At 37.4% G+C, this 26,318-nt stretch overlaps 3 protein-coding genes and 1 long non-coding RNA gene across 4 annotated transcripts in view; 3 read left to right on the top strand and 1 right to left on the bottom strand.

Moving 5' to 3' along the window:
• The window catches only part of LOC107095139, a 9,635-nt gene extending 8,759 nt beyond the window's left edge, over positions 1–876 (top strand). Inside the window, exon 2 of the long non-coding RNA XR_001481722.1 lies at positions 781–876. This is a non-coding gene — a long non-coding RNA (uncharacterized LOC107095139). The remainder of the gene's footprint in view (positions 1–780) is intronic.
• A 1,377-nt stretch (positions 877–2,253) lies between these two features.
• On the top strand, positions 2,254–9,152 carry LOC107095135 (exportin-6-like). The gene is made up of 9 exons (XM_015391114.1): positions 2,254–2,409; positions 2,586–2,775; positions 2,873–3,028; positions 4,473–4,587; positions 4,689–4,860; positions 6,370–6,531; positions 6,673–6,771; positions 7,080–7,310; positions 8,529–9,152. Exons 1-9 carry the CDS (start codon positions 2,296–2,298, stop codon positions 8,628–8,630), a joined length of 1,341 nt encoding a protein of 446 aa, XP_015246600.1. The 5' UTR covers positions 2,254–2,295; the 3' UTR covers positions 8,631–9,152.
• A 1,590-nt stretch (positions 9,153–10,742) lies between these two features.
• LOC107095137 (nucleoside diphosphate kinase A-like) lies at positions 10,743–16,304 on the top strand. Its single transcript, XM_015391115.1, has 5 exons — positions 10,743–10,936; positions 13,060–13,190; positions 13,268–13,369; positions 13,495–13,607; positions 15,162–16,304. The coding sequence occupies exons 1-5, from the start codon at positions 10,810–10,812 to the stop codon at positions 15,280–15,282; spliced, it is 594 nt and encodes a 197-aa protein (XP_015246601.1). The 5' UTR covers positions 10,743–10,809; the 3' UTR covers positions 15,283–16,304.
• Positions 16,305–16,857: 553 nt separating this feature from the next.
• Positions 16,858–26,318, bottom strand: part of eps8l1 (EPS8 like 1) — a 14,370-nt gene continuing 4,909 nt past the window's right edge. The window contains exons 5-14 of the mRNA XM_015391113.1: positions 25,918–26,006; positions 25,757–25,831; positions 25,526–25,674; positions 25,245–25,454; positions 22,152–22,260; positions 21,924–22,064; positions 21,712–21,853; positions 20,631–20,793; positions 19,613–19,745; positions 16,858–17,324 (exon numbers count right to left, since the gene is read on the bottom strand). Coding sequence (XP_015246599.1) covers positions 17,280–17,324; positions 19,613–19,745; positions 20,631–20,793; positions 21,712–21,853; positions 21,924–22,064; positions 22,152–22,260; positions 25,245–25,454; positions 25,526–25,674; positions 25,757–25,831; positions 25,918–26,006 — 1,256 coding nt within the window. The 3' untranslated portion in view covers positions 16,858–17,279. The remainder of the gene's footprint in view (positions 17,325–19,612; positions 19,746–20,630; positions 20,794–21,711; positions 21,854–21,923; positions 22,065–22,151; positions 22,261–25,244; positions 25,455–25,525; positions 25,675–25,756; positions 25,832–25,917; positions 26,007–26,318) is intronic.

The following is a 26,318-nucleotide window of genomic DNA, read 5'->3' as shown; positions in this document are numbered from 1 at the left end:
CAGCATACAACCTTTATTGTATTTATTTATTGTATTTTATTTATTAATGAAAATATTTCTGTTGAATTTTGGAGTCTTTGTTTTTATCCTTGTGGTATCGAAAATGGTATCGAGTATCGAATATTTTCCTTAGTATCGGTATCGAGTTGAAAAGTTTAGTATCGTGACAACCCTACGACCAACATGTCAGGCTAACAATCAACATATACTGAAACGAAAAACGTGAAACGAACCGTGGATTTTGTGAACTGTTCCACCCCTAAGAGATATATATATATATATATATATATATATATACAGAGAGAGAGATAGAGATATATATATATAGATAGATAGATATAGAGAGATCAAGGGAGAGATCTAGAGAGAGGTATAGAGATTTAGAGATATATGTATATCTGTATGCATGTATAAATTCAATGAAAAATGCAATCCAGAACTTAAACTTATTTGAAATATTTTGATTAAAAACAGATTTTGAGAGTAATTTTTCTGTTTTCTCAGATTGTTGTTATAAAAATATATATTTTGATTCATTTCATTTTTTTTAAATATATTTTCAACTTTTATTGTTTTAAATTTTTAATGGATTTCCTATTTTCTTTTCCAGATTGAGTTTTAGGAGTTGTTTTCTTTCCAATTGTCTTTCTAATCACATTAACTTCACTTTAAGCCAAACATAAACACTCAATCTGGGCCAATAAATAATATACCAAAACTTCTGTTACCAAAGCATGTAAACTAAACGATGATCATTGCTGGATGTCTGTTCCTGCATAGATGGCGTCTGCAAATGCGACATACGGACAGAAGGAGTCTTCGGACCAGAACTTTGATTACATGTTTAAAATCCTCATCATTGGGAACAGCAGTGTGGGAAAAACCTCCTTCCTCTTCCGCTATGCAGACGACTCATTCACGCCAGCGTTCGTCAGCACGGTGGGCATCGACTTCAAGGTGAAGACCATCTATAGGAACGACAAGAGGATAAAACTGCAGATCTGGGTGAGAACCTATAGGTCTGGGATTGTGGGTACCGACACCTGTCACACGTTTGGCCAATTTTCACTGTTTTGTAAAGTCAGTCAGTTGAAATATCTCAAAATTATTGGTACATACATGATTTTGTTAATACTTTAAATCAAAGACTAAATATTTTCAGAGATGTAAACCATTAGCTTGTTAACTAACTGCTTGAAGACGCTGGTTTTCCTCCCTATGGCAGAGATTTGTTGAACTACACTGTAAAAACTTCCATCTTCTTTCCTTCTAAGCATCTAAAACAAACATGATTTTGGTTTTTTTGGCCTGTCTGATCCAAAAACATGACTTTGGAATATAGTAAATCTTCAAAAAATCTCCCAAAGTTTTTTCCTTTTTTTTTTTTTTTTNAGATGGAAAAATTTTATTTTTGCTGCTTGACGCACCGCGTCAACCAATCAGAGAAGCTGATCTGGGAGCTGGCATAGAGAGACACAGCGCTGATGATACAGAGCGCTATGATCACTCCTCTGAAACAGTTTATTGACGCATAAATTAACTTAAAATGCAGAAATCTGCCCGCAGAATATGTTCGCTTTCATTATCCTGGTGCCTGCAGATCGGATTATTTAGATGAAAAACACCTACCAGCCGCCGCGGTGACCGTTTCATGTTGCCGCATCGAGTTGTTAATGAGGAAGGAAAAATAGTTATTTTTATACGTCCCATTTTCTGGGTTGTTTAGTTTAGTTTTTGTTTTTTAACTTGTGAATGTTACTTGTGAACCAAAGCTTGAGGTTGTTTGTTTTATGATTCTGGATTTCACCTTTGCTGTTGTTTCCTCGTGTTTAATCTACACTGTAGCTCATTGTTTTTGATAAACTTCAGGTTGTAGAACAGGATTGGCTGTTGTTGTTGGCAACCTTAGCGATTAGATTTGGCATTTTAAAAATCTGTCGCTCACAAGTGGAAATGGCAAAGCAATTTTTAAACTGATTCCACTGCGAACAAGAACACAGTAAAATCAGACAAAAATACACAAATTACAGTTTTCCATTCAGTTAAACAATAAAAACCCATCAGCTGTGGAAGGATGTGCAAAGTGGACAGATGTAGTATTAGCTGATCTATTCTGCCTAATTTAGCTCTAACCTCAGTTTAAAGTAGATGATCTCAGTGCTTATGAATCCTACAGGGTGACAGATTCCCAGGACCTGCTGTTTAAAAATAACCAGATTTGAATCAAAATAATCAGATTAAAATTTTTCTTTACCACAGGTACCTGAAAAGTTGCTGCTCTCATCAAGCTGCCTGATGGTTTCCATCACTGCTACGGTGAGGCCGGTGTTTTTGGTCTCTTTACCAGCTGTCCAGAACATCTTCAACCGGATTACTACAGAGAATCAGGCCCAGAGACTTCCCCAAGAGGTGAACTTTGTTACAGCATTTATGAAACGTTAATGTCATTTAACACACCTTTCCTTTCATGTTTGAAAAAATATGCTATGATGTCACATTTCTTTTTTAGGCTTTTGGAGGATACATTTAAGAGTATTTTCAGTAAATAAAGTAAGCGATTTTAATTGTTTTTGTATTTTGTCCAGGCTCACATTCTGGTGTGCAGAGCTCTGTCCAACATGCTGCTGCTTCCATGGCCAAATCTCCCAGAGAGCGAGCAGCAATGGCACACACGCTCCAACAGTCATGCCAGCTTAGTGGCCGCTCTTACACGAGAATATCGTATTTTAAGAGGAACTGTAAACATTAGTCCAAGACAACCGGGTCTGGATAATGGTTGGTATAACGTTGTTCTATTAGTTTTGTTATGAAGTAATACCTGAATCTGAGTAATCTTTTTATCGTTTTCTCCTAACGTGTGTCTCCTCTGCAGTGAAAGCAGTGATTCAGCAGACTCTGCCTGTGCTCAGGGATATAGTAGACAGCATCTCAGGGGAGTCCACCAAATCCCGTCAGATCTGTTACCAGAGTCTGCAGGAGTCGGTCCAAGTGACTCTCAACCTGTTCCCAGTTTTTATTCAGCAGCCAGGTTTGTTGGTCAATCATAGGTTATCTTCACACAGCAACCAGAAGTGCCCTAAATCCAATATTTATTTTCTTTTCTTGCCCATATGCGACCTGTATCTGATCTTTTCTTGAGAGTCTGAATACACAAATCCATTTTTTTCCCCCAATGCAACCCAGGCCAGTTGGCTATATCAGGAGTAACCAATTAAAAATCAGTGGGGTCTGAATAAAGAAAGTCAACAACCAGTAAAGGTCTGGAGACATTTTAATTATAATCTGTTAGTTTAAAAACTATTTATTACTGGACAAAATGAGGTGTGTTTGCATCCATGTTATACATTGACTTCTTAAATAAAAAAAAAAATAAATAAAAATAGAAAATTTTTCCATTTTGAAAAACTAAAGTGTTTTTTGAAGTAGAGAACAACAATTGTTCAGTTCGGTATAAAGACAATTTGCTGATTCACATTCTCATTTTATAAAACACCTGAACTGACCGTGGGTTTTTGGTTGTTTTTTTTCTTTTTTATCACTTAATGAGAGAAGTACACTTGCATGCTTTCTTTTTCTCGTCTTCTCCTTCTTACCCATCGTCCGGCTTGCCACAGGTTTGCCTGCTGTCTAAAAGTAGCGAGAAGCAGCAACCCAGACTGACACAGCTCATTGGCTAATTTGTATCACATGTAGCCTGGTCCCGGATGCTCCGGAGGGCTTTACCATTTTAACAGGAGAAGCAGCGCAAGTGAAGTTAGACACTAAAGTAGGAAAACATGCGGTAATTTATACATTTTTAAAATCAGGTTAGCCACCGGACCGGTCCGGATCAAGACTGCGGTCTGCTAATCCGTGACCCCTGTGCTATGTGATGCTGTGCATATCTGATCATTTCCAATGCAACCTGTTTGCGAACTGTGAGGTCACATTCATCCAACCTGTATGGGGTAATACTCAACAAGAAGAAAACAACAACCATGGCGGTGGATAATGCGGAGAGCAGTCTTTATTTTCAGCCTTCTTGAAAAGATTGCTGTTAATGCACTGACTGAGGTTGGGAAAGAAATGAAAGATTGCTAGATGCACTCCAGTACTACCACCCATGTTTTCTTCAGTAAACACAGACCTCGCTTGCTACTTGTGATGTCATTACATCCTAAACTGCGCATGCGGGACACTGAAGGTGTGGTAATGCAGTTCACACAGGAGGTCACATGCAAGTCGCATATAATTGGAAACGTGAACAACCATGCAGAAGAATCTGATTTCACAAAAAATCAGAATAGAGCATCAATGCCTGCAGTGTGAACATAGCCAGAGTTACTTTTTTATTAATAATGTGGGGCATTTTAGATCAAGTAACAAGATAAGGTTGTATGAAAATAATACTTTTCTAAAAGGAAATGGATAATTTTACTAACCTTTAAAGCCATGTTACTCTTCCTGTTTTTATCATCACTTTTTTGTTGCAGATGTGACAGATGAGGTCCTGGCCTTCTTCCTGACACTCTTTCAAGCATTGCGAGTCCAAATGGGCGTTGCCTTCACAGGGCAGATCATCCACACTTTCCTCAGCATGTTCACAAGGTACAAATCAAAGATTTGCATCAGCTTTTGCTCTAAACGCATTTCCTTTGCTACTACTCTTGAAGGGAAATTGTAATTAATGTGATATAATGTTTTTCCAGGGAGCAACTGGCTGCCAGTATTTTACAAGAAGGTAGCGCCGGATGTAGGGTTGTGCAGAAGTTCCTGAAAATTCTGCAGGTGGTGGTGCAAGAACCGGGTCAGGCTTTCAAGCCCTTCCTGCCCAGCATCCTCTCTTTGTGCATGGAGCAGGTCTACCCAGTTGTGGCAGAGGTCAGTTGGTTATTATGCATATTTTAAAAGCGTCATTTTCTTAATTTTTACCTTCTTTTAAGGTGGAGAACAATGTGGTACAGCTCTTCTTGGTATCAGTCTTTCTTTTTTTTACACCACAGACGGAGCGTCCTGTCGTTTGACAAAACACACTTTCATCTAAACAACAGGAGAAATTAAAAGTAGAGCATTGCAAATACACAGTTTAGAACCACCAGAGGGCGTCATTTGATCTTGGGTTAGATTAGCCTTGAAAATGCCAAACATCTCATTTCAAAAAGCTAAATTCTTTGCTTCTTTTTTTTTTTTGATTTATGAATTCTACATAGAATAAAAATTTGCACAGCAACAGCGACCTCTGATAATTGCAAGTGATAAATGCAATTACTGTATATTTTTGGGGGGTAGTGTTGGCCTAGAGGTTATAGCAGTGTGCTTGTGCTCTGAGAAGGTTGCAAATACCTTTTTGATCCCCATAGCCTCCACTCTGGGCCTCTGAGCAAGACCTTTAACCCCACACTGCTTCCCGGGTGCTGCAGAGTGGCAGCCCACTGCTCCCCAAGGGGATGGGTTATATGCCGAGAATTAATTTTTCCATTGTGAGATCAATAAAGTTCAATTTATCTTTCTAACCTTTCTGAAACGAGCATTATTCTTTTATTTCCCTCTTTATTAGCCTTGCCTTGCTTATAATAGTAATTATTTTTCTATAGCTGTTGCCTCATCCCAGACATTCTCTTTTCGAGAAGACATCTCTGTTCCTAAAAACGCCACTCACTGCATATTCCTTCTTTTTAAGACCATTCACTTTAGTCTGGACAAATGTTAATGCTGCCTTTGTGATAGGAATCAACCATGCAACTTTCATAGTTACTAAATCCCCCCTTCTTCACCTAAACACCTCTTTATTCCTGAACAGATCAAGTCACAGTTGTGTGATTGGCCTATTTTTTTTTTTGTGTTGGTTATAAAGTGGCTGGTGACAGTGGCCTTATTATGCAATATCTGCCTCTAATGATTCGATATAATCTATCAATATGATAAACTTGTTTAAGTTAATTATCAATTATTCAGGACATTATCTTATTTTGTTATTCAAAACATCCATCTGTTATCTGTGCTACAACCCGTTTGTCATTACAGTTAAACAATAACAGCTTAGCGTGCAGCATTTCCTTTTGTTTATGGGGGTGAAAATAATGCCCTCAGTTGTGTTTTATGTTAGAAATATCCCAAAATCAAAGGGGTTTAAGGGACTGGTTTTTAAGATTTGAAGATATTCAGGAAGTAAAATAAACCTAAGTAAACCACTAATGGGTAAAAATACTGCAAATTTCAGACGGAGAGTAAGCTACATTCTTTGTCTACATCCTGACAGTTCTTTAAAATACTGAATCATGTAAAAGTTGTATGGAAGATAACTAGGCTATAAAGAAATCCTTCACCTGGTAATAAATGTATCCTAAACAGATTTTCTGATCGTCTCGCTGAATGTTTTCTCTTTAACAGCGGTCCTCACCAGATGTCAAAGCAGAAATGTTTGAGTTGCTTTACCAAATACTTCACCAAAACTGGAGGTACTTCTTCAAAACCTCAGTCTTAACAAGCGTCCAAAGAGGAGGTGTTGACGACGCCATGGAGAACGAGGCCCAGTTCACAGCAGCCATGCAGGTCTGTTCATATATTTAAATCCCATTTATTAATATTAGAGTTAAAGAATAGTTTGAATTTTAGCTTTTTTGATTTTAGCATACTCCAAGTTTCATTTGCTTCTCCCCATTTCCTTGTTCTCTGTTTGAAATATCTTTTCAGGCGTTTGGCCAGTCCTTCCTGCAGACAGATATCCACATCTTTAAGCAGAATCTCTCCTATCTGGAGTCTCTGAACAGCAAGCACAAGTTATATCACAGAGTATGTTTAGATTTTCTTCCATTGTTGATTTTTGCATTTTATAGGCGTTTACAATTTCATTTTTTCTAAACTAACTAACCTTAAGTGATTTAGTGTGCAAGAGTCTTCCTCTCATAGTTACAGCTCAGTATAAGTAAGATGAATTTTTAAAATCTAGCTAATATCTTTAATTTCTCCTCTGGTCTCATGACCTAAATTGAACATTTCAGAGTTAGCTACTTCTCATTTTTAATTATCACTCGTGAACATGCACTGTCTTAATCATCTAATTATAATGTTTTTTTAAAATGTGTTCTCTGATTCTTCAGAAGCTTTTCCGGACCTCGATGCTCTTCCACTTCATCAACGTACTCCTGCAGGTCCTCCTCCACAAAAGTCATGACCTCCTGCAGGAGGAAATAACCCTTGCCATTTACAACATGGCTTCCGTTGACTTCGATGCCTTCTACTCGGCTTTCATGCCAGAGTTTCTGAACGGCTGCCAAGGAGTGGACTCCAATCAACGGGCCGTTCTCGCACGCAACTTCAAGCTTGAACAGGTTAGGGTTGATGGTTTTCCTCCACCCATTCATTAACTTTGATGTTTTTTATGGATTTTTCCACATTGTTTTAGAAAATGATAAAATCACATCTTTAAGAAAACACTTGAAAAAACTCAAAAGGAACCATCTTTAAGATGGTTACATTATTACTTAAACAATGATCAGAAGCACTGAGCACCTCAAGTCTTTATTCCTGATAGCTCTAGTGACAAGACTCATTCAGTAAACCGTCACAGCGGCAGCTCTGAGCTGTTGCTTCATACAGAGCCTCCCCCTCGTTCATCATTGATATTTGCACACAAAGAAATCCTGACATGTTTCCTACGTGAAAATGAACTCAGAATAAATACTTGTATCCCTTAAATTTTTTCACATTTTGGCCCTTATCAGGCAAAAACCTCACTCTGTTTTATTCCAATTTTATTTAATAGACAAAGTAGAACATAATGATGTGAAATGACAGTTAAATTAAAAACCTTTCCTTGTAATTATAGCTACAGGCCCTTCATAGCACGTCTCATATGTACATTGCATATCTAAATTAGGCAGATAGCTAAAGCACACCTTAGTTTTTGAATCTTGCTATAAAATCTTTAATAGGTGTAGATTTTAACTTTAATTGGACATTATTGTGCTTTCATCTAAACAAACCCATTGCAGCTGCCTATTCTATTGCTTTAATTTAAACTCCCCCCATGCATCCACTGCCTGGTTTAATGCTCTGCTGGAAGATATTTCAAAAGACACCCATGGTGAGAAATGCATACTGAACAGGAATTTAATGAATTATTTGTAGCTTCCTTGTTGCAGGTACTGCAGCTTTATGTAACTATTAAAAAGCAGTTCTGTTTATATTGACAAATAATTGGGCTGTTTTTCTCTGGGTTCTGTTCAATCAAAGTACATTAGGAGCTAATTAAATAGCAAATTTACATCCCAGTTTGTCACCTCACCAGTTAAAGGTTTTCACACTGTTTAGTCTGCAGCTCCTCCTTGGTTCTTTGCTTTCTAATTCTAATTGAAAACACAAATTAAAAACATAAATTCATTGTTTTTCATTATTTGTTTAAAAGCAAGATACATGTTAAAATTTGTCTCAACCTCAGTGATCTTGCTCTTTTAACAGGAAAACAGTCCTTATATGCATAAAATACTGTTTTGTTGATGTGATCCCACTTGCATCTGACAATCATTTGTTTTCCACCTTTATTTCAGGACCTGCCGTCATTCACTCAAAGTGTGCAGAGACTGGTGAATGACCTCCGCTACTATAGACTGTGTAATAGTAGTTTGCCCACTGGCACCATCAAGCTATAGCACAACTGCTTGAACCACTCCACATGTCGGCTGTGATCTTCTAAGACTGCCTATGCTGAACACTCTGCCCGTCACTCCTCCACTTCAGCTTGGCTCCACTCAAAGCAACTGCAAGGAGCAAAACACACATTTCTTGGTTGAGTAATGGGAGAGTGAGCATGCTGCTGATAACGGTCTTTAATGAATGAATGAATGAATCCTACTGTAAAAGGTTGGCACGTTGGTATGTTTCTTGGTGTCCTCCTTAGTGTCTTGCCAATTTGGTGAGGAAATGTAAACCTGGTCTGCAGTCTGCATCTGTCCAGACCCGGAGCTGTCTGAGCCAGGCCTTCTCTCCCATTCTGCCTCAACAAAGCTGGGCTGGGACTGAGCACTTTCAACTCATTTTGAGTTTTTTATTGTCTGCTAATATTCGTTTTGCCTTTTTCATCTCCAAAGGAGACAGAATCTCAACTTAAGATCTTTCATATCATTCCATTCTGAAAACGTGAAAACTGCTTGATTAATAAATTGCTTTTTTTTTAAATACAGTTTGTATTTGCCTTTTCTGTTTGTCTGTTATTGCGATACTGGCTGTGTTTTTGTAAATATCAGAAATCAGGAAAAGTATTAACACACTGACTTAGTTTAAATTCATTCTTTAAAAAAATGTTTACTCAAGAGGAGTTTTATATGTGGAATATTTCCCATGTTTCTGCATTTAAACCACCAGAAAATATGTTCTCAACCATTGGGGAAAAATGTGCAGCCTCAAGAAAATAACAGCAACGCCTTTTTCAGCATCTGACTTGGCATACCGTATGTTACTTCATCTCCAGCTAATGCTCTGTAATTGTGAGAAGGCATACTGATTGACATGATGAAAATAATCCCGTTTTACTGATCAGATCAATGACTTTTTTGGTAGAAATGATGTTTCCGCCTGATAAATCATGCACTTTAGTATGTTGTATAGTATTTTAGTGTAGTATGGTAAAACCAACCGATATGCTGCTGATTCTGAGCTGTTAAATCATCGGGTTAAAGGAGGAATAATGGTGTGAATTTCCATCTGGATGGTTTTACATTCTGTGAAATAAATCAGCTCGAACATGATGAAAAACAGTGAGTACATTAAAAAGGTAAAGATGCTTGTGTCAATCATACATATTAACTAATAAGACATTGCAGTCTTTTTAAAAAAGGTGCCGCTCTGGTCGCAGTTTTTCAGAGAACAGGAAGCAAGAGAATTTATCCTGGAGAAACTCCTTATCATGGGGGAAGTAACATCCTCTATCCTGATGCTGTAGGAATATTTCCCAACTTTGTTCTAAATAGACGTCAAGGAAAATGGGAGTGCACCAAGAGAAATCCTAAAAATATAAGACAAATGTATATAGTTAATGATAACCAAACTTAATGTTAGGGAAACTGTAAAATTATCTCAGCATTCAGTATTTATAATGTTTAATAAAAGGATTAAAAGGGAAATTAAAGGCATGTAAAATAGTTCCAGGGTTAGTGTGCACAAGAATTATTAAGTAGTCCTTTTTTTTTTTTTTATGCGGTTTTAAAAACAAAGCTGGTTCCACAGGATCTGCTCTGCCTTTTCTTCTCAACAAGGAAGTTTTTGCCTGTGAACTTTTTTAGAAAAAAGATCTTAATTATAGGCAGTGACAATAATAGCTTCATATAAAACCTGGATTCTTTCTGCTCTCTGTGGGTGATCAACCTCTTGCCCCCTTTATAGAAATGTCTAGATGGGACTTTATTAAAACAGCAGAGCAGCATTGGGGGATAAAAGAGGCTGGGCTCAACTCTAGTTGTTACTTGACCGGTTATTCTGCTTTATATGTTCCTTTTCAGATTAGTGTTTATTTGCATAAGGTCTGTAGTCCTAAACGCGGAGCCTCCTGAAGTGAACGATCAATGATTGATTCAAACTTATCAGGACATTTTTAATTAGTGGCTGCAAAGAGAAAAGGCGTTTTTGGATGAAGATAGGGTTTACTTTAAATAGAGTCGTTTATGTGCGTAAATTATATCTTATTTTCTGTGAATACTAAAAAAAAAAAAAGGGAAGTAGGGGGGGTCTGGCATGAGTGGAGTTAAATATTCAGTGTGAATGAGTGGAGCCGGACAGTGGGGGATGACTATAGAGGAGGGTGGACTTCTTCAGTCTGACTAAAGGCGCACGGTCATGTTGCAGCGCAGGGTTTTCCACGCAGCTCTTAAACACCTTTTCACAGGGACCCAGGAGCCCCATAAAAGTCTGCAATGCGGGCTCCTCTGGGGACACAGGGTGGTCTGGCACAGGAGCAAATCAAGTAAGTGAAGAAGTTTCATTTTCTGACGAAGTTGAAGATTGAATGATGCGATAAGTTTTGGTTGCATTTCCGTAAATTCAATTTTTCGCCCCTTTTTCCATCATAAATGATCCAGTAATGTGTTTTTCTTTTTACATTTGAATGAAAGAAGCGGAGGTCTGAGCAGAGTTCAATCGAGTCTGAGACTTTAACCCCGAAGCGCAAAGTTTCCCCCCCAAACCCAACAACAATATTTGACAACAAACGCGCCGGTTCGAGGGCGCGCGCTCATGACACGCGGCTTTTAAAAAATGCTCAAAGATGCGCGATTTTTTGATAAATGCAGGGGGACCCTGGCAGCGACCCGAACCATTCTGGATTCAAACTTGCAACCGGTCAGCTAATACTGTACGTCATTCTTCACGTCCTGTGTGACGTGAGGCTCCACCAGTGGCTGCGGGTCTCGTGCGTATTTAATGGATTGCATGCAGTCCTTCATGTGCTCCTGGTGTTGTGGCCCATATCTGGTGTCTGTGAAGTAAAACCGAACTGGTTTAAAACATGTTCCAACATGCGTGAACACCCACGGAGAATAAACACAAGGTGTGTTTATTAAACACTAGTATTTATTAAAATAAAAGTATTTGCACCCTGGAAGAGATCTACTCTCTTTGGCTTTTGTTGTCAAAATAAAAGTTTTAGATCATATAATGTTAACATGAACCTATGTGAATCTGAACATACAACAACTTCTGTTTTCAAGTGGCCTGACTAGTATTTTTGCATTTCTTTGCAGGAGTTAAGCCCCACTCCTGTCTGCAGAAGGAAAATACCTCAGCATCTTAATCAGATATAAATCCAGACTTGGATTAGGCCTCTTCAAAACCTTAGCTTTGGGTTTTCTTTATTTCATCAGGTGGACTTGCTTATCATCGTTGAATTGCTCTAAACCTTGCTGGACTCCAGCATATGGTCCCAAACTGGTGGCCGGACATTCTCCTCCATGAACGTCTGGCTGTTTTTGTGAGATAACTTCTCTGATAAGCTGTCCTGGTTTCAAATAATCAGATGCACTTCAAATAAGTTCACTTTTATCTCAGGCTCTTTTTTTTTCTTCCCCAAAAATATTGTGAATCATTCAGATTATTTTTGGCAAAATGAAATTGCCTTTTAGGTTTTAGTCAAAATTAGTCTTTGCCTTTGGATTTTGCATTGAGGTCACTTTAAAGAGCTCCATAATAAGGCAACTGAGGCTTATAGTGCTTAAGATGGTTTAGTTTTTGGGATCCCATCAATATGCTCTGGGAAGATTGTTGAATTATCCAGCCACTTCTGGACCGGTTCATTGTTGCTCCAGGTTTTCTCCATGTGTTGATAATGAGTCACTGGTAATTGAAGGAAACCCAAAGCCTTGAAACTGGCTATTTAAGCTTTTCTAGACAAATACACTACCTGTGACTTAGTTTTTTATCTGTTGCTTCTTGAGGACTTTCAACCTACTTCATGTTGTCAGACAGGTTCAGTTTAGTAATTTCTTAATTCTTCTGGTTAATAATTAATTTGACTGAGCTGTGGCTTGTAAAACTGAATTCCCAAAAATGTAAGTAATCACAATCAATTCACAATTTAACATTTTCTCCCTCAGAGTGTTGGTCATTAAAATCAAAGAATTGTGGGACTTGCTCAGAGAACGAAATAAAGTTCAAAATCTAGCACATAGGATTTGAAGAGGGGCCCTTTTAAGTGTTTTCAGTATAGTTTAAAAAATAAAGATTCATAAAGAAAGTGTGAAGATGCACGTGAGTTTCAAAGTTACAGCTTCTCATGCAGCACGGGCTGCAGAGTCAATGTGTTGCAGAGGAAAGCATTCATTATTTTACCTAAATGAACAGCAATTTCACGCTGTTAAGTAGAGCATTTGTACTTTCCAGTAAAGCACTTATTAAGAACCTCTTTGACTTTCAATAACATGGAACTAGAAAATACCTAGCAATGAATTTTAGTTGACTTTGCACTGGCGAAAGAAAAGAACCATAGAATTTAGATAATCATTAGTCGTCTTCCCTGTGGATAACTATTACTTCCACCAACATGTATGCATTTGAGCTGTATATTAACTCCTGCATTCTCTCCTGTCACTGCAGGTCTCTCTGATGTGAAGGAGCGGACTCTCATTGCCATAAAGCCAGATGGAGTTCAGCGTCGTCTCGTCGGACAGATAATCCAGCGGTTCGAGCAGAGAGGGTTCAAGTTGGTCGGGCTGAAGATGCTTCAGGTACCTGAGCTGCTTTGACTCTGAGTGAAGAAAACAACCTCCTTTGAGTTCTAACTGCAGCTGAATTTGCTCTGAAGGCATCACAGGACATCCTGTCTGAGCACTACTGTGACCTGAGGACCAAGCCTTTCTATAGCAGTCTGCTGCGCTACATGTCCTCAGGACCTCTAGTTGTGATGGTGAGGGCTTCCCCCTTTCTCTGCCTGGTTTTTGGCTGCTCTTAGTTTTTAAATTGTGTTTTCTTTATCTTGCACTTGCTTATCTGTTTGCTGCAATGCATGTGTGGCGCTTTATCTATGTTTAGGTGTGGGAAGGGCACAACGTCGTTCAGACATCACGAACCATGGTGGGAAGCACTAATCCAGCTGAGGCGCAGGCAGGAACCGTCAGAGGAGATTTCAGCATTCATGTCAGCAGGTATACTTTTGTCTTATCATTTAGTTCAGGTTTTGTGGCATTTTGCTAAATCATTCATGCCCCCTTGAATTAAAAAAAAAAAAGTTTGGGGACTATTTATTTAAGAAGTTAACTGTGTAAAATTGCAAGATTCAGGAACACTAAGAAGGCTTTGAACATTTTTATGAAGAAGAATTTGAAAAGTGTGCAGTGTGTGCATGGTCCCCTTTATTCTGATTGCCCTAAATTAAATCTAGCTGAAGTGTATTATTTAATCTCCTAACAGAAGCTGTTTGATGAAGGCATTAAAGTGAATTAACAAATGGAGCTTTAAAACTCAAAACAACCCAAGTTCTGATCCTCTCACAGTGCACTGCTCAATTCCTCATAGGAATATGAGCTGAAAGATGTTTGCGTAAACCAGGCATGACCAATGAAGCAGGCTGCTGTCCTGCAGGTCCCTGCTTTAGCAGAGCTGATTTTCATCGATGACTGATGATGAACAAGCTTTAAATAAAATGCAATTATCTGAATCAAGGGTGCTAAAGCAGGGAAACATCTGAAATCTGCAGGACAGCAGCCTCAGAAAACCGACTATGGAAGCATCTGACTTAAACTGACTGGTTTGACAAGAAGAACATCTGCTAGTGGAGCAGCCAAAGTACTTGTAGGAACTCTGGAGGAACTGTAAAGATTCACATGCAGTTCTGTTTAGACGTAACCAAAGCCAAACATTCCAGTTTAAATGATAACAAACATTGAATCCATAGTGAAACATGGTGGTGGTAGAGCGCCGCTTCTCAACATGTGTTATTTTAGCACACAGGGAAGCTGGAGGGAATCTGGTTGGAGGCCCATAGGAACATTAGAGGGACTAATTGCAGGAAAATTCTGTTGGATCTTAGACTGGGGAAGTGGCCGCCTAATGGTTAGGTCATAGAGCTTGGAATCCTGAGATTCTGAGTTGGAGCCCTACTCCCACAGACTGTCACTCTGGGTGTCTGAGCAACACCCTAAACCCCACCCTGCCCCCTGGATGACACAAAATGGCAGCCCACTGCTGTGAGATCAAAAAACTTCAATTATTATTATTATAGTGACGCTAAATATCCCACATCACATATGGAACTGCAGTAGAATGCTCTATATGCTCGAATATTTACGTTTAATAATGGCCTAATCAGAGTCCAAGCCTTAATGCAATTGAGTATCTTTGGTAAAACTTTTAAACAGATGTTAAATATTTCCACTCCCTGATGTGAAAGGCTTATAGAAAAAAACTTAAAGCTTCAATTGCGACAGAAAGCGGTTTTAGAAAGTACTGACAATAACACGCTGCTCTTTGTAGGTTTCTAGCTGTAAATTCTGGGTTTAAATATATATCAGTTTCCATTCCTCTCTTTATTATTCACAATAATTCTGTCAGAAATTTTAAGGGAACAAACTAGAAAAGGTTCAAATGGTATCAATACATTTGCAATTAGTGTAATACAATTCACGATCACACAACAATAATATGAAAAAGGCAACTTGTGTCATGGAGATCAAGTAACCAAAAGTGTTGCTCATTTAAAGGAATGTGATCCATGCCAGCGATTCTGTGGAGGGGGCTCAGAAGGAGATCCAGCTGTGGTTTCAATCAAAAGACCTTCTGGACTGGGACTGCTGGGACCAAACCAGCACCAGTGAGGTGTGAGGACAGCACCAATCAATAGGAAGTGAGAGTTCAATATACTGCCTCTTTCCCAGCTGCTCAGTGGTCCGTCACTTCTAACCATGTGGCCAACAGCGATTGAAAAACATGAGCCATATTCATTGATCAATCTCAGTGATTTACCTCAGAAGTGCACTCTAATATGTTGATGTTGCCTTCAGGATGCATTTTAATAGCAGTAATCAGCATGTTTCTGTCTGATGGTTAAACTACTTAAATGTTTACTATGAAAAGTGTTGATTAATTATTTTGAGAAAAAGATTGAAAAAAACTTTAAAAAACTACTTTTTAAAGTGAACTTTTTACATTTTTCAGGAACTGCATCCCTCTTCCAGTATTCCCTATACTGCTTTTTTATGTACCAGGTCACCAATATTGCAAAAAATACAGACTTTGAACCATTTTGCACTGAAAAGATTAAATAGAGAGCAGAAAAACATAACAAAAAATTAAATAAACCAACAGTATGTTTAAATAAACCTCCAGAATGATCAGAATCTTTTCCTTTTATTAAAGTATGGCACAGGATGAAAGTCCAAGTTCCTACATCATACTGGTGTTGCACTGGCATCTGAGCATTGGCTTTTATTTTTAGACATGTGTGTCTTCTCATCTGGATGATGGATCATTGGAGGAAATATAACAAGGCTAATGGGGCTTAATTTTTCTTTTCATTCATCTCCATCGCTGCCTATAAAAGTTTTCTGGACATTTTCTCATATTCTGATCTGAATAAGAAATTAATAATAATTATACATTTAAGACTAAGGGCAAAATAGAACAACTGCAATACTTTACATTTGCAGAATGCAACATTACATGGCGAAGATTGGATATTTCCTCTTAATTTTTTGCGTGATTAAACTTGATTCATCTAAAAATCTAAAAAGATTTCTAAATGCATGCAGTTGGTCCATCTTTCTATCTGTGCTGATTTTAAAGGCAAACCAGGACAAACTTTTGAAATAGGGACAGCGCAATCTGAAAGGTCAGTTCTTGCGTATGAAGTAAATCTGACCTCTGGTTATTTGTAAAACTCTGGTGAAGCAACATTATGTTCAGATGATGTTTATTTACCTTCTGCTGTAACTGATGGCATGTGTTGTCATTTGGAATCAGACTCGTTTAAGATCCGTTCAGTGCTGATTAAGATGACTTGGAGGTTCATGTTGAACTTGGTATCAATGATCAGTTAGAGGGTTTACCACTCTTAAATAAACATTACCAATGTGTTTATTTGCCTCTGTTGGTGTGTAATGATGACAGTATTCTGATTATGTATATTTCTGCCTTGTAAACAATAGTTACAACAGGACACAATTACTTCACTGCCGTGAATACAATAGAAAATAAACACTAATGTTTTGTTTTTTTTAATGTGATATGTTTGTACATTTAGACCAAATCAACATGTGGCTGTACAAAGTGACTTAATAAAAATTAATGTGAAATAAATATGAGAAACAGAGATGATCTTTGACAAACACAGACGATTAATCAGTTAATGTGTTTACAGACAGATTTAATCATTTTTTCTCTCATTTATTTGCATTTTTTTTTGCATTGTTAGTGTACACATATTGGTTAATAGCAATTAAACTGACATTTAACGATAACAAAATAAAAATAATAAAAGCATTTATTTTTATAAAATGTCGCTGAGAATATTATCCTGTGTCTTTACTACATCAATGTTACCTTCATACACAAGCTTATATTTTTGCTATATTTAGAAAAAGAAAATGAAAACAATTGGGACAAAGTTAGCAGTGTGTTTTGAAAAGCAGTAAAGCAAAATGTTTGTGTGTCAGTGCAGGTACACCACGTTATAATTAATACATTTATGTAACCTTCATGTTTTAGAGTAACTGATATATTTATATATCCTTCATGTACAGTTGTTTGGCCCCATATCTTTAAAAGTCAGCATTGATTCCTGCATTATTTATTGGGCACTAATCCAGGTCAGTCGTCGGATTTCATTTCTCCTTCACTGTCTCTAGTAAAGAAACTTTGCGCACGTCCTGTAAGAAGAAGGAAATAAAGGAGTTAAATGTAGCGCAATCATAATATTATAATGTACTATATTATACTTATATTTTTTTTAATCCACCCGTCGTGCTTTGAGGAATTATTTGTTCGCTTGTCTTTTTGTGTCACATTAAGGTGACAGTGGCCCAGAAGGTAAGGGTTCGAGTTGGTTGCCGGTTCAAGTCGCAGCTATAGATGCTCAGTCACTCTTTCCTGAGGCAAGAAGCTACTCCTGCCTTGCCTGCTGTTTGTGGTCAAATGAACCACAGAACCAGTGGCACCGAAGTACTGCAGCCTTGCTTCTATTAGTGTGGGCACAGATGGTCCAGCTTACCGCCATCATGTGTGCGAATGACTGTTGTAGTTTGAGGAAGTGCGACACAGGAGCAGGTCATTTACTAAATGTTTCAGATCACTGTATTTTAACATCTCAAAAGGATGACCTGAGTAAACTTCAACTTTAATATTCAGGATTTTGTTTATCAAGGCAGAAAGAATATGCAAAATTACCTGACCTTTAATTAAAACTAGTGTTGCACCAATACCAGTATCTGGCAGGGCCCCGATATTGCACTAAAATGGTGGTATCAGTATACCATTTTGAGAGCCAAAAGTTTATTCAACTATTGTCACCCATTCCAGGAAGGCAATAAAAATTTCTACTGGATTCACTCTGTATTAGTCTTTTTCCTGATTCACAAAGGTAGGCAGCAGCTTGACAAAGCCATGATGGCAATTATTTAACATCCAAGTAGTATGCAGTTCTTCATATACACACACACACACACATCAATTTCAAACAGATGGTATCGGTATCGGCCGATACTGCACAGCCAGGTATCGGGGCCAAAAAATGGCATCGGCGCAACACTAATAAAAACTGTTTTATTTGTCACCCTGTTCCAAAAAACACTAGACCTCTAGAGTCAAGAAAGCACTGACATACGACCTGTCTGACACCATGAAGTGGGCAAAAGATTTTAAAAAGAATGCTTAAGAATTTGAAAAATGTTTAGGTAAAAATAGAATCATAATTGACATAAATGATAGCGGAATGGGATGTTCTGAGTCGTGTGGGCTCAAGCAAGCCATAAACATGCAGAAATCCTGGAACATTGGTGAATCTGACCAGGTTGCTGTCGACCCATCAGCAAGGTAAAAATAAATCAGTGAAACATTTAAAGCGCTGTTAGCCTCAGTTTAGGATCAGCGACACTGACTGAACAATACAAAATAAAAAGTGAGAAGATACATCCTTGGAGAGGTCCAAGGAAAAAGCACTGCTCACTTATAAGCACACAATTACCTTTCACCTACTGATACTTGACAAAAAATGCCAAATTAATCTTGATGATCCAAAAGATAGTTTGGATCAAATTATATGATTTGATTCACAAGCTAAACTTTTGGAAGGAATGTGTCTCTTTATGTTATCTGCTAAGTTAAAATAGTTAAAACATTTTACTGACAAACATGATGACGGCAGCTTGATGCTCTGGAGCTACTTGGAAAATCCTAATGGAGAAAGCCTGATTACCATTTTGCAGCCTCAGGACAAAGACAGTTTAGCTTGTACATGTTGTCTCAATATTTAAGAAATATAGAATAATAAAAAATATAGAATAATAAAAAATATACACTGCAATGGACTGGCGACCTGTCCAGGATGTACCCCACCACTCACCCGTAGACAGTTGCAGATAGGCACCAGCACCCCTCGCGACCCCACTTGGGATTAAGCATGCCAGAAAATGGATGGATGGAATAAAAATATATAGAAGTGCAGTGATTTAAAGCGCACCAGCAAGTCTAATTCTGAACGACTTGAACTAATTACTTCCGATTTTACAGTAGCCTGGTCTAACACTGAAAGAGTTACTCTCTAGCTTTGCTACTGGTAAATTGTGTTCCAATCAGAGTCTTTAAAGCTACAGATGTGCATTTAAGTGTGCATGTTATGAACTATTTTTTCATTTAAACAAATTAGGCAGCTACCACTTGGTAATAGGTCAAGGAGCCTCCCTGTCGCCATCTTTTGACCTTATTGAACGATTTACGTATGTATTAATGTTATTCTAAATATGAATATAATTATAGTATTAACTGTAGGTTATTAGATATTAAGAACTCAAAATGAGTCAGAATTGATTTCTGCTAATGTCGAATGTAGGTCAGTTTAGAAACATTTTGGCAAAGTGATGCAAGTCTGTTCATCAGTCAAGGCCGAGCAAACAAACAGTCACTTTAACCCGGCTTTAATACAGGGGAACAGCATACAAACCTCGAGAAGAGCCTTCTGTCCGAGTATCTGAATGTAAACATGCTCTCCTTCAGAGGGGCACACTTGGCAGAGCTCCTCATTTTGTAAGGAGAAAAGCTGGGCTCCATTTAAAACTCCCAGACTCTGGACTGTCCTAATAGAAGAATAACAGAAAGTTTAGCGTCTTGAAACTTGGTCACAAATTAAAATAAAAAAACAAACATTAATGAGAAAGCAGTCAGTGGAGGATCTAAAGCTCATTCAAAAGTGATTATTTTTAGGATCCACCTTTCCAGAGACCTCTGTATACATTTAGCAGAAGAAAAAACAAACAAAAAACAAGCAAATTGATTATTTCTTTGTTTACACAGTACTTTAAAAAGTATTTTTTTTTTACTGTTGGAAAAACATTTAAATAGTGCCACATTTGTAAAGAAACTGTATTTTTGGAGCAGTGAGGGGAATAGTTAAGTATGTTTTTAGAGTTTACCATCTCTGTTAAAGTGCTTTTGATATTTGTTTGGAATCATTATTAATTGCATGATATAATTTAGTAATCAATACATATTTGAAATCAAATATATTTAATCCCCTAATCAAACAATGCTCTGTGTAATACACAAGAGAACTGTGCAGAACCACAGCACCTCTTCCTCATGATGGGATTGTATCCCATATTTCAGTCAGCTTTCGTACCAATCAGCCAATTTGTTTGTTTTTGCCCAAACTGATCCTTAAAGCGCCCAATGGGGCTAAGGTCATGACTGCAGACAGGCCAATTAATCATTTCAACCCCTACGTCCATGCGGAGGTTTCTGGTAAAAACTTCCTCTCTTCATTATAGTAGCAGGTTTGAAATTGTAAATAATATATATATTTTTGGTTATAGTTGCAAAATCGCTTCTTACAAACAACCTTTCTTGAACATTATATTTCTTCAAACCAGTTCACACTCTACATTTGTGTTTTTATGGATGATAAAAGCAGAGCTACAGTCTGTATCGTCTATATATTTTTGTGGATTTTCTTAAACACTCACTCCTGACTGAAGCCCTTCGCTGTGAGCCAGGCCTTCACCTCAGCACTTGGGGATTTGTAGTTCAGAGGGACAGAGGTGGGAGCTGCAGAGGGAACCTCCGTCTGTTCAATTGAGTTCCTTTTCTTCGCCAGCCGCTGCAGAAGCTCATCGTTCATGAACATGACTGTAATAGAGCACAAAAACATCAAACGGTACAGATTTGGAAAGGAACTAGATTAAATGGAAAGCAAAACCATTCAGTTTGATTTAGGCAGAAAGAAACCTTAATCACCAGGGTCATCTTAACGAAAACTAACTAATGGAAAAAAAAAACATTTTAGTCAACGGAAAAAGTCTTATAAACTGGGTTTAAACTGTAAAGGATTGAAATTGTATTTTTTGTTTATCAAAACCTACTAAAATATACTAAAATGTTTCATGTTTATCGTTTTGTAAGCCTTTCAAATTGATGTAAAATTGTGTTTTTCCACAAGATTTATTTAAAGTAAGGTGAAATTATATGTTTTTCAGTTTTTAAATTACTTATATACACAATATAAAAAATTCTCTTATTTTTTTATAACCTTTTGCCTAAAAATTAACCGAAGTATGAAAAAAAGCTGAAAAAAGCTGTTCTAGAAACTAGTTCTAGAACTAATGAAAAGTAAACTAAAAATAAGTATTATTAAAATAATAGTAATAGTAACTAATACACACTTATAAAAATCATTCTAAAAATGTATTGAAACTAACTGAATTAGAAAATAAATGTTTTTACAAGCAAATAAAACTACCCTACAATGAAAAGTTCTAAACACATATAACCTCACTAAACACAAAGCAAGTGAAGAAACAAACCAACTTTAGATTGGATTACAATAAATAATTTAGTCTTACTTATTTTTCTAAATCCAACAAATGTAGTAAAAACAGCCGTTCAACGTGGTAAATAAGGATTTTGCAACTGCTTGATAAGCTCCTGCTAATTATATACATTCACATCAATGTTTAGCTTCAACAAACAGAAGAGAAATGAATAAGCAGATGTTTATTTGTTTGTCAGTGCTTTAAATATACTGCACTGCATGGACTGGTGTGTTACCTCGTTCACCATCTTCCCTTGACATCCTGCTAGATGCGAGGAAGACGCTCTGAGAACGCTCTGTTGGGCTGGTCGGGCTTAACCCCTCTGTGCTCGATGGGGCATACGAGAAACACTTGGTCCGAGGGGTGAGAGGCACTTTCTGATGGGAACAAAGCAGTTATTAAAAACTGAGGATGTATATTATTTTAAAAACAAAGCAGTGTCCATACCTTTGACTCTGTTCGAAGCACCGGATGCTGTCTTTCTTTGTTACTTACTGCAGACAAAGGCTCAAGAATATTAGATGGAACAAATCCTATCTCGTCGTATGTATTCCGACACTTCCACCAACGATTTGATGAATCAAGAACCTAAAGAAAGTTAAGTTTAATTAGTGAAATTCTGCTTTGACATGTTGGCAAATTGTCTTTGAGACCAGTTTTTGGTTTGCACAGTACCTCTAGTGTTTCTCCATGCAGCACTGAGAGTTCATTGCTGTTTCTAGCCACGAAGTCATAACTGCAGAAATACATCCTTTCCTCATTTGGTGGAAGACCGTTTTCATTTCTGAAATGACATTCAGAAGGTATGAAACAACTAAAATGAAAATATTCATTAAGACTGGTAAAGTTTAAATTTTGTGTCTTCCCACTGTTAAACTCAAGAGAAGAATAATCCAGGTCAAAGAGTAAAAACCCTGCCTAGTTTTCTGTCATCCTGCTCACTGTACCAAGTGATTAGCCCCCAGTCTGTGCTGTGAAGATGGAAATGCAATAATCTTAGTTGGAACTAATCTGAATTCAGGCTTTTTACTTTCTGGACCTGGATTATCCATCTCTGCCCACAGCATACCTGCCACACTCAAAGAAAGCTGAGTAATAGCATTCTATGCACGATATTCCCCTAAAGGGACCATAGAGAATGCATTTCCTACAGTGCAATATGAACCGCAAACACCTGAAAGGCTTAGTCATCAAGGAATTAAGGAAAGACTAGCAAAGAGGAAATACTGCCTACCTATTAACATTTATATGTGGTTAGCCGGGCTAATTCAATGGCCATTCAGCCTTAGCCATAAGGTGGATCCCATCAAGCAGCTTACATAGAAATATTATCCACATCAATAAAAACTGAATGATGATCAGGTTCCTGGCTAACAGAGATCAGATTGAGTTTCTTGTGGAACAGTGCTACTGTTTCAGATAAGCACACACACTTCCAAATTGCGCATACACTGTTTACTTTGAGACATGAGAAAATTGTATGCTCTTAGGTCTGCACAGAGTATTTACTTCATTTTTCGATAAATGGCCAAATATTTACGCAAGCAGATGACAAAGAGTAAAAGAAAGTGGAAGATCTAGTAAAAATGTATAACTCATAAAAATCAAGATCTCTGATGCTGAGCATTATTTACAGAAAAGTCTCACATGAGCAGCCCCCTGTGCTGCTATAATTCTGACAAAAGCCTTAGTGGTGTACCCCCTTCCACTATAAGCAAATTGCACAAAGTTTCTGCATAAGAAATGATAAAAATATGTTTGGCAATCAAGCAAAACAACTGCAATTGGAATTTGTTTGCTTAGGATTACGGCCAATGATTTAAAGCCTTTAAGAATTAAGCGAGGTACCCAAGAATGACAGGTGTGCTTTATTCTGTGTTTAATTACTCTGATGGTATTCATTGGCTTGAAAGGTGGCGAAAAACACACCATTGAAAGGCTTCACCGAGTCTAACTGAAGACGAGAAAAGAAATGTGTTTTTAAACTACCATTAAGTTTAAACAATTTCCCCACAGAAAAGAAAGATCCATATGGACATAGAAGATGGACTTTCTTGCACTTATTTATCTTTTATATTCAATAAACTATCCCAAATAAACCATCATGAAACTCACCTATTAAAGAAAATTAAACATTTACACTATTAATTTAAATAACAAAAAATGATAAAGGTTAGAATAAATACAAATTTACTAAATGCTAATTTAGTAAATTTTTTGATATATATACATATATATATAGAATCAACGTCACAATTTCCATTTTTTTTTTTTTTAAACATTGTTCTGTCTGGCAATAAGAATAATTGTCAATAATAATTGATGCCAAAAAGAGCCCAACAGATTTTACTTTCACAAGTGTAGCAGTATGGCCATATTGCTCCACTTGTTTCATGCATAGAAATTGCTTTATTATAATTATGCAGGGAGTTTTAAAAAAAAACTCCCATTTTTATCATTTATATTTATTATTTTTGTCAAGTTAAATTTATTTTACTGATATTTGTCTTTCTTTAATGGAAGGGTACATGAACTTTCAAACACAACTGTATATGACTGCCTTATCGTCTGTGATGATTGTCAAAACTCAGCTTGTGAGAAGCTCTTGAAGAAGGGCTAGAGATTGAGCAATGCTCAGCTCTCTTCATGACATTAATTTCCACATTAAATCACAAGGGTTTGAAACTGTTTTTATGTACATCGCTTCAATCATAAACTTTCCAGCAATTGAAATGTTCCGAATAGTAGCTCTCTTTACAGCTTTCAGCTATCTTTGAATGTTGTTTGGTATCCAAATAAGTATGCAGCATAAAGCCGGGCATACACTGTCCGATTTTTTTTTGCCCTTTTTGGGCCGACTTTCCAGTCGTGCAAGAATTTTCCAATCGGCCCGACTTTCAGCCAGCTTGTGCGTGCAACGATTGAAAAAATTGCACAGTGTATGCCCGGCTTAAGAAGGCTGGAACTGAGAGTGATGGGGCAGAAATCTTCCATATCTACAAAGGAAAAAAAGATGCATTGTTAAAATGCATCCCAAGGCAATTTAGAGGCTTAAGACTGTAACACTTTGTAAGAATGCCAAGAAAATATTTAAATAAAGGGAGGTTTTTGAGTTAGTTCCTATTCAGTCACATCTGAAAAATTAGGAAGTCCAGGAGATCCTGACGGTTCTTATTCTTAATTCAAAAGTATGTTTTGAAAATAACAACCCCTAGGGACATCCTTGTAAAAGAGATTCCAAACCTCAATGTATTTCTTTCCTGGTAAAATAAAAGTTATCTAAAATAAATAAAAGTAAGCATACTTTTTCATTAAGCTCACCTTTCTGCATTTAAAATGGTCTAATATAATATTAGAGAAATTAAATATCATGCTTTCATTAGTTTTGAGCATAACTAACAGAAATAAAGGCTCTATTGTTGGCCTAGTGGTTAGAGCACTGTGCTTATGCTCTGAGAAGGTTGAGAGTACCCAGTTTGATCCCCACTGCCTGAGCAAGACCCTTAACCCCCGATTGCTCGCTGGGCGGCAAACAATGGCAGCCCACTGTTCCCGTAGGGAAATGCAGAGGTAAATTTCTCCAATGTGAGATCAACAAAGATAAATTATTAATCATTAATAATTAAACATCTGTCTCTATTTCATCTCATCAAGGACTTTTTTTTTGTTATATTCTAATTATTCAGTGGATCCATGGAATGGCTAGACATAATTGTCATCACCTCATGTGTTTTAATACAACATTTTTCCCAGTGACTAAATACATACACGTTCTCTGTCTCTTCTCCATGGTTCTTGACTGAAGGTTGGACATATGCTTGCTGCCTCTGCCTCTGCCTGCTTTCATTGAGAGCATCCTCTTTGTGCTGTAACTGGACAGGATCTTCTATCAGATTTTGGGCTGGATCTGAAGCCTGAGGCTGCCACCCATCCAGGAACACAGGAACATATGGAGGAGCAGAAATACTCAGCTGTGAACTGAGGATGAGAGAAGCTGGTTGTTAGGACGGTGATGCTGCAGAGATTGGTAAACAGAGAAACGCTCAGACCTATGTGAGGTCCAGTTGGGGCCCAGTGATGTCCACAGCTCTTTTTCATCGTCGCTTAGGTGCTCTTGGAGTAGAGAAACAGCACCTCTAGTCATAGCTGGACTCTCCACAGTTGCAGCTAATGTTGGCCCTCCAGTGGTGTTCACCATCTATCAAACAGAAGATTGATACGACTTTAGTTACAGAAAAGAGAAACTAGAGGGGGAAACACTCACACACAGTAAACCCTACCAGTCTGAGAGGAACAAAGATGTGGTGAAGCAGATCTGGTGCATCTGGCTGTGAGATAGATGACTTCAGGCGATCCTAAATCAAACAGGAAACTATTTATACACTAAACAGCTATTTTATCGAACTTCCCAGAAACTGTTTTGTGGATGCATTTATATTACCAGTAAACAGAAGGAATACTTCATTTTTTGAAAGATGTCCACAAATTCCTGTTCTGACGGAGGGATCGCTTTTTTGGTCAACAGGTCATCTGAAAAATGAGCGAGTGCAATCGTAACTGAAACCATGGAAGCAGAACAAAGCATCCTTTTAAAATCCCACGATGCTTTAAAAGCAATAAAAGCAATTTAGGGTTCACTGCATTCTTAAATATGGGAAGATGTTTAAATATCCTCTATACAAAGAGATTGTGAGGGAAAAAAGTAGACTTTAAAACTAAAATGAAAATACCACAAGCTGCAAACATTTTTTTTAACCACCAATGTAGAAAAAGTGTATATTTGAAAACTGCTAATAAGTTAATGGTTGAAATATTGTATAAATTTAGAAAATCAAACAACTT

The sequence above is a fragment of the Cyprinodon variegatus genome, unplaced genomic scaffold (assembly GCF_000732505.1).
Source record: "Cyprinodon variegatus isolate N-32 unplaced genomic scaffold, C_variegatus-1.0 Scaffold525, whole genome shotgun sequence".
Lineage (NCBI taxonomy): Eukaryota > Metazoa > Chordata > Actinopteri > Cyprinodontiformes > Cyprinodontidae > Cyprinodon > Cyprinodon variegatus.
This window is presented reverse-complemented; position numbering and strand designations above follow the sequence as displayed.

Coding starts and splice junctions, on each gene's coding strand:
- LOC107095135 (XM_015391114.1), top strand. CDS start 2,296: ATGGTTTCCATCACTGCTACGGTGAGGCCGGTGTTTTTGGTCTCTTTA. Junction 2,776..2,872: donor ACAACCGGGTCTGGATAATG/GTTGGTATAACG, acceptor TCTCCTCTGCAG/TGAAAGCAGTGATTCAGCAG. Junction 4,588..4,688: donor TTCCTCAGCATGTTCACAAG/GTACAAATCAAA, acceptor ATGTTTTTCCAG/GGAGCAACTGGCTGCCAGTA.
- LOC107095137 (XM_015391115.1), top strand. CDS start 10,810: ATGTTGCAGCGCAGGGTTTTCCACGCAGCTCTTAAACACCTTTTCACA. Junction 13,191..13,267: donor TCGGGCTGAAGATGCTTCAG/GTACCTGAGCTG, acceptor TTTGCTCTGAAG/GCATCACAGGACATCCTGTC. Junction 13,608..15,161: donor TTCAGCATTCATGTCAGCAG/GTATACTTTTGT, acceptor GCTCATTTAAAG/GAATGTGATCCATGCCAGCG.